At 35.9% G+C, this 8,126-nt stretch overlaps 1 protein-coding gene across 1 annotated transcript; it reads left to right on the forward strand.

The window, feature by feature from the left end:
- Positions 1 to 1,416: 1,416 nt before the first annotated feature.
- Positions 1,417 to 2,942, forward strand: LOC124934780 (anthocyanidin 3-O-glucosyltransferase 2-like). Its single transcript, XM_047475284.1, has 2 exons — positions 1,417 to 2,043; positions 2,109 to 2,942. The coding sequence occupies exons 1-2, from the start codon at positions 1,417 to 1,419 to the stop codon at positions 2,934 to 2,936; spliced, it is 1,455 nt and encodes a 484-aa protein (XP_047331240.1). The 3' UTR covers positions 2,937 to 2,942.
- Positions 2,943 to 8,126: the final 5,184 nt, after the last annotated feature.

The following is an 8,126-nucleotide window of genomic DNA, read 5'->3' on the forward strand; positions in this document are numbered from 1 at the left end:
ATAATAAATTTTTTAAGATTAAATTTATATTTTTTTAACTTACCTTACTCTGGAATATAATAAAAGACGATTTTATAAATTAAAACACTCTAAGTTAAGGTGAGTATCATAACTAAGAGGTCAAATTAGTCTTTTACGTTTAATTTCTTTTTATTAATGTCACTCAAAATATTTATATATTATTTTTAATAAATTAAAATTTTATATAAATTAAAATTTATTAAAATTCATAAATACCTCTATTTGTATTTAAATATAAATGATTTTAAGATTTATTATTATTTATTATTTTATAATAAAATAATATTATAAAATATATATTATAAAAATATTTTTATGATGCAAAAGATTATGTGACCATGGGTAAAAATAAAATAAAATTTTAATATCTAGAAATAAAAAATAATTGATTAAAATAAATGTAATAAAATCATAAAGGTTGTAAAGAAAAAAATTAAGGACGATAGTTTTTATACAAATGTTTTCAAATGTTTCTTTAAAGCCCCGGTTTACAATAACTAGAGAGAAATAAAATCATACATACATACATGGAGGGAAATTTAATAAAGACAGTTGGAAACTCAGTCAAATATGAAATATCCCCTATAAAATCATTACAAGGAAATGAATGTTCAAATAGTTCTTGTTTGATCACTTGTTTGTAATTCAATTATTTGTTGTTTTGTTTGTTCTGTAATTTAATTATTTGAAACTCATTTGGTATTTTCAACAAAGCTAGGGTCTATCTAACTTTGTTTTTTGAAACTCATTTTTCCTCTTTTAGAGTTTTTTTTAATGAAATGATACTAACCCGTTTTAAAAAATAAATAAATTAAAATTTAAGGAATAATCAAATTTGATAAAATAGGGAACTGTGTTTAATGGATAAGAAAGATCAAAGTCTTTTACTATTGTTACCAAATAACTTACTCAATATTGAGTAATATTTCTTACAATCAACTTTATTTTTAAATTTATTTAAATTTGAAAATTAAGGTTTCCTTATTTCAATTTAATTTTAAAAAATTTAAAATATCATAAAATTATCTTCAAATAAAATGAATTTAATTTTTACGTGAATCGAAGCATAAAGGTAGACTACTCGAACTAGACTACTCGAATGAGGAATTTCCGGGCCTTGCCATAACCCACCCTTTTTTTTTAAAGATGGTATGGTTGATCAATAGTTTATTATAAAATTAAATATAAATATTTTGACTTTTTAATATCAAATCTTTAAGTTCATTACAAAATCTATAATTTATGTATTTTATATTATCAAGGAAAAATTAACAAGTATTTATAAATATATAAATATATATATAAAAGACAGGACATTACTCCTCACCTATAGAACACTACACTGTTTTACCAAACAGCTATTACCAAACAGCTATTACTAGAGATCAAAAAATAATGGAGAAGATTGAGTTGGTTTTCATCCCCTCCTTTGGAATAGGCCATGTGATTTCCATGGTTGAGATGGGAAATCTTCTTCTTTCTCGATACCCAAATCTCTCAATCACTTTCCTCATCATCAATAAGAAGGGTATCCCCTCTATAATCACCTCACTGTCCTCCGACGATCTCTACCACTCCACCCGTATTCGCTTTCTCCAAGTCACTCGAGACGAAGACGATTCGCTGGTGGATACTCGTGCCATGTTCAATTTATTAGATCTCTACAAACCTATTATCAAGGAAACCGTCCAACAAGAAATTATATCCCGTTCTGGTTCGGGCCGGCTCGTGGGGTTCATCCTGGACATGTTCTGCGCTGGAATGGTAGATGTGGCTAAGGACTTTAATGTTCCTGGCTATGTCTTTTTCGTGTGCGGTGCCACTTTCATCGGGCTCATGTGCCATTTGCAGACCCTTCAAGATGAGTATGGCCAGAATTTGGTCGATTTGGATGGCTCCGACGTTGAACTAGATGTGCCGGTTTTCAAGAACCGTTATCCGGCCAAGGTCATACCGCCGGGGGCAACAGATAAGGAAGGCGGCTCACAGAATTTTCTCCGACTCGCTAAGTTGTTGAGAGAGGTATTATACTATGATTCTTTTTTGAAATGGTGGAATTATTAACATGTATTTTCGAGTACATGCAGGTGGACGGGATTGCGGTTAATACGTTCGCGGAACTAGAATCATACGCAATCAAAGTCTTATCAGAGGACGATAAGATTCCACCGGTTTATCCGGTCGGCCCGATTCTGAAGATAAAGAAAGAAAACGATGAAAAGTCAGCCGACATTATAAGCTGGTTGGACGGTCAACCTTTGTCGTCTGTTATTTTTCTTTGCTTTGGAAGCATGGGATCCTTTCCCGACGAGCAAGTGAAAGAGATCGCCTACGCGCTTGAGAAAGCCGGAAAACGGTTTCTCTGGTCGCTTAGGCGGCCGTTGGGAACAGACAAGACAACGTCGTGGATCACGACCGACTACGAAAACCCGGGTCAGGTATTGCCGGAAGGTTTCCTAGAACGAACGGCCGAGATTGGAAGAGTGATCGGGTGGGCACCGCAGGTGGAGGTGTTGTCGCACGAAGCGGTGGGGGGTTTCGTGTCGCACTGCGGTTGGAACTCGGTGCTAGAAAGCGTGTGGTGTGGAGTTCCGACTGCTACGTGGCCGATTCAGGCGGAGCAGAATATGAATGCTTTCTTTATGGTGAAGGAGGTGGGATTGTCTGTTGATGTTAAGATGGATTATAGTCAAAGCCATTGGAAAACATCTGAAGAAGACTCGGCGACGGTGCCGGCGACAGTGATTGAAAGGGCGTTAAGGCAACTGATGGATGAGAATGGTGAGGAGTGTTTGGAGATGAGGAAGAGGATGAAGGAGATGAGTCACAAAAGTAAGAAGGCCGTGGCGGTGGGAGGTTCGTCTTATGTGTCCATTGACCGGTTCATGGATGACATTATTAATCATAATAAATAAACTATGTTTTTACATAATAATGCTTCTTTGATGTTGTTATTTGGGGATATACCATAAGTTTGATACTTTGTAAGCGTCAATCATTATTATGTATATCATTTTTTTTTTCCTATGACATAATCGTGAGTTTTCATACCTTAACTTGTCATTTCATTTAATATATTAAAAACTTATTTAATATAAGCTTATTTGATAACACATAATTATAATCACTTATTTTTATAAATTTAATAAAAATATATTAAAAACAATAAATTAAAATAAAAAACTTATTTTAAAAATTAAAATACTAAATAAGTAACTCTCTATATAAATAAAATTAAAAAAATTAAAAAAAAAACTATTTACCCTTGTAATTTTAAAGAAAAAACCTACTATATATTATCTTCTCTATTATGTTTTCACATTCTTCTTCATTTATATTATTATTTATATTATTGTTAATCATTATTTCTCGATCTCCGCTGCCTTCAATTACCGACAAGATTTTCCATTTCCTTTTCATCCACCTATATTCGATCTTTCAAACAATTATTTGATTACAAAATTATTTCTATTATATTATTTGATCTAATCTTTTTTCATATGTTAACTGTTATTATTCTTGTGCCTGTTTTTATATTTTCTGCTTATTTAGAAATATTTGAATGCAGAGAAGAATAAAGAGATTTAGTATTAGTGATAAGCATTAAATGTTAAATGTTTTAATTCAGTAATAATTTCTCTTTTTATTATATAAGAAGAGATTAAGAAGAGATTTAGAGAACTGACATTCTTTTTTTTTTTGTCTTCAAGCGTGTTTGACATAATGCATTAGTCATTTTTTATTACCCTAAATAGTTGACTAAAAACCGAGAGATGCCTAAAAACAGTCGCAGGTGCGACATGGCACCGAAGATGAGAAGGGCTAATTAACTAAAGCTTATGTTCTGGCACACTTGTGAAGTGCAAGGACCGAGAAGAAGTGTGCCGAGGCGGAGTCGTGTGCAGGCGACTTAGGCACAAGGTTTTAACCGAGCTGTTTTGGCTTGATGGTGGATGGCCAGGACCGAGAGGTTCCGAGAAGAGTGTCGCGGGCGTGCGGCACTAGCACCAGAATGCGAAGTGCTAAGTAATCAAAGTTGTTGTCGGGGCTGGAGTGTTGAATATCAGGACCGAGAGAAGGATATTAGCATGCGTTTGTCGTGGCATGAGTGTGGAGTGCCAGGACCGAGAGAAGTGTGCTGAAGAGGTGTCATGTGCGTGCAACAAAGGCACAAGGTGTTAGCAAGTGTTGGTCGTGGCCTGATTGCGGAAGGCTAGAACCGAGTGAATGCCAAGGAGGAGTCGTGAGCTTGCGACGTGGGCAGAAGGGTAAAAATGTCTAGCGCATTGCGAGAATGCGTGCATAGGATGCGGAAAATGCGGAGCCGACTGGTGACGGTTAGAAGAGGACCGGAGGCGATCAGATTGGGGTCCAGGAAATGTCGGCATGATGGGTCGAGGACCCGGAAATATCGACATGATGGGTTGAGTAGGGGAAAAAGTCAACAGTAGTTGGGCTCGGTCGAGAACGTGGGCGTAGTAGACGGTTACGGTCAGTTAGGACCCATGTCCAGTAGAAGGTGCGCAGCTAAGACCGATGGAAAACGTGGGGCTGTAGTAGTGGACGGTTGAGACCCACGACTGGCAGTTGAGACCCATGTTCAGCAGCAACCGCCCACCAGTTAAACTCACGACCAGCTGCCCGACAAATTGACCCCCACACCCTAGAACGATTATTTTCCAAGGCAGATTGTTATTCTTTAGGGATATAAATATCTCTTGAGCTGCACAAGACAAATTGTTGGATTTCGGATAGAAAAATATCCCCCACAAGTGAGAGTCATTTTGTGTGCAGCCTTGAGAGTTTATAGTCTCTTTATAATCGATATTTGTGAGTGAATATATTATAAAGTTGGGCATTGCCCGTAATCGTTGTGTCTGTTTCTCTTTGCTGTATGTTTGATTGATTAATGTGTGACTTGGATGTTTGTTGAGTTAGTTGTTTATTTCTGCGCGAGAATTAACCTCGGAGTTGGCCGCACAAGGGCGAAAAGTAAGTAAAAATTCCACTGCATTGTTGCCCCTGTGACACCTGCCTTAGTGAGTTTTTCATAACTTAACTTATCATTTAATTTAATATATTAAAAATTTATTTAATATAAGCCTATTTGATAACACATAATTATAATCACTTATTTTTATAGACTTAGTAAAAATATGTTAAAAATAATAAGCTAAAATAGAAAACTTATTTTAAAAGTTAAAAAAGTGCTAAACAAGAAACTCTAAAAAAAAAAAAAAAACCTATTTCCCCTTGTAATTTAAAAGAAAAAACCTACTATATATATTATCTTCTCTATTAGGTTTTTACATTCTTCTTCATTTATATTATTGTTAATCATTGTTTCTCGATCTCATGGATCTATTAGATCTCTGCTGCCTTCGATTACCGACAAGATTTTCATTTCCTTTTCATCCACCTGTATTCGGTCTTTCAAACAATTATTTGTTTACAAAATTATTACTATTATATTATTTGTTTAAGTTTTTTTTCATTTGTTAACTGTTATTATTCTTGTTCCTATTTTTATATTTTCTGCTTGTTTAGAAATATTTTAATGCAGAGAAGAATAAAGAGATTTAGTATTAGTCATAAGCATTAAATGTTAAATGTTTTTATTCAGTAATAATTTCTCTTTTTGGTTATATAAGAAGAGATTAAGAAGAGAACAATATAGAGATTTAGAGAACTGACATTCTTTTTTTTGCCTTTAAGCATGTTTGACATAATGCATTAGTCATTTTTATTACCCTAAATAGTTGGCCTCGGTCTTAGCTTGATTGTGGATGGCCAAGACTGAGAGGTGCCTAAAAACAGTCGCGGGTGTGTAGCATGTCACCCGAGATGAGAAGGGCTAAGTAATTAAAGCATATGTTCTGGCACACTTGTGAAGTGCCAGGACCGAGAAAAAGTGTGTCGAGGCGGAGTCGTGTGCGGGCGACTTAGGCGCAAGGTTTTAGCCGAGCTGTCTTGGCTTGATGGTGGATGGTCAGGACCGAGAGGTTCCGAGGAGAGTGTCCCGGGCGTACGACACTGACACCAGAATGTGAAGTGCTAAGTAATCAAAGTTGTTGTCGGGGCCGGAATGTTGAATATCAAGACCGAGAGAAGTGTGCTGAAGAGGTGTTGTGTGCGTGCAACAAAGGCACAAGGTGTTAGCAAGTGTCGGTCGTGTCCTGATTGCGGAAGGCTAGGACTGAGTGAATACCTAGGAGGAGTCGTGTGCGTGCGACGTGGGCAGAAGGGTGACAATGTCTAGCGCATTGCGAGAATTCGTGCATGGGATGCGGAAAATGCGGAGCCGACTAGTGACGGTTAGAAGAGGACTGGAGGCGATCAGATTGGGGTCCAGTACATGTCGGCATGATGGGTCGAGGACCCGAAAATATCGGCATGATCGGTCGAGTGGGGAAAAAGTCAACAGCAGTTGGGCTCGGTCGAGAACGTGGGCGTAGTGGACAGTTATGGTCAGTTAGGACCCATGTCCAGTAGCAGGTGCGCAGCTATGACCGATGGAAAACGTGGAGCTGCAGTAGTGGACGGTTGAGACCCACGAATGGCAGTTGAGACCCACGTTCAGCAGCAACCGTCCACCAATTAGACCCACGACCAGCACCAATTGCCCTACAAATTGACCCCCACACCCTAGAACGATTATTTTCCTAAGTGAGAGTCAATTAGATTGTTATTCTTTAGGGATATAAATATCTCTTGAACTGCACAAGACAAATTGTTGGATTTCGGATAAAAAAATATCCCCCACAAGTGAGAGTCATTTTGTGTGCAGCCTTGAGAGTTTATAGCCTCTTTGTAATCGATATTTGTGAGTGAATATATTATAAAGTTGGGCATTGCCCGTCGTTGTGTGTGTTTCTCTTTGCTGTATGTTTGATTGATTAATGTGTGACTTGGCTGTTTGTTGAGTTAGTCGTTTATTTCTATGCGAGAAGTAAACCTCGGAGTTGGCTGATTGTTTTGGTGCGCAAAACAAGCCGCATAAGGGCGAAAAAGTAAATAAAAAATTACACTGTGTTGTTGCCCCTGTGACACCTGCCTTAGTGAGTGTTTCATAACTTAACTTATCATTTAATTTAATATATTAAAAATTTATTTAATATAAGCCTATTTGATAACACATAATTATAATCACTTATTTTTATAGACTTAGTAAAAATATGTTAAAAATAATAAGCTAAAATAGAAAACTTATTTTAAAAGTTAAAAAAAATGCTAAACAAGAAACTCTAAAAAAAAAAAAAACCTATTTCCCCTTGTAATTTAAAAGAAAAAACCTACTATATATTATCTTCTCTATTAGGTTTTTACATTCTTCTTCATTTATATTATTGTTAATCATTGTTTCTCGATCTCCCGGATCTATTAGATCTCCGCTGCCTTCGATTACCGACAAGATTTTTCATTTCCTTTTCATCCACCTGTATTCGATCTTTCAAACAATTATTTGATTACAAAAGTATTTCTATTATATTATTGGATCAAGTTTTTTTTCATTTGTTAACTGTTATTATTCTTGTGCCTGTTTTTATATTTTCTGCTTGTTTAGAAATATTTTAATGCGGAGAAGAATAAAGAGATTTAGTATTAGTCATAAGCATTAAATGTTAAATGTTTTTATTCAGTAATAATTTCTTTTTTTGATTATATAAGAAGAGATTAAGAAGAGAACAATATAGAGATTTAGAGAACTGACATTCTTTTTTTTGCCTTCAAGCGTGTTTGACATAATGCATTAGTCATTTTTTATTACCCTAAATAGTTGGCCTCGGTCTTGGCTTGATTGTGGATGGCCAGGACCGAGAGGTGCCTAAAAATAGTCGCGGGTGTGCGGCATAGCACCGGAGATGAGAAGGGCTAAGTAACTAAATCTTATGTTCCGGCAAACTTGTGATGATTAGAAAGAAAAAGAGCTCTCATGATGCCAGATTGGGAGGAAAAAGAGCTTTATTAAGGGGAGATTGGGAGGCCAATAAAAAAGAGGAGATAGAGTACGGGTGACAATGGATCAGCCATTCCACCGTAAGGTTTAAAAAAATCTTCGCCGGACACATTTATTATATATTATTTTAAAAAATAAAAAATAAAAT

The sequence above is a fragment of the Impatiens glandulifera genome, chromosome 4, assembly GCF_907164915.1.
Source record: "Impatiens glandulifera chromosome 4, dImpGla2.1, whole genome shotgun sequence".
Lineage (NCBI taxonomy): Eukaryota > Viridiplantae > Streptophyta > Magnoliopsida > Ericales > Balsaminaceae > Impatiens > Impatiens glandulifera.

Excerpts from the sequence above, each read along its gene's own strand:
- LOC124934780 (XM_047475284.1), top strand. The coding sequence starts at position 1,417 with ATGGAGAAGATTGAGTTGGTTTTCATCCCCTCCTTTGGAATAGGCCAT. Across the intron at positions 2,044-2,108 it reads TCGCTAAGTTGTTGAGAGAG|GTGGACGGGATTGCGGTTAA; the intron begins GTATTATACTAT and ends GAGTACATGCAG.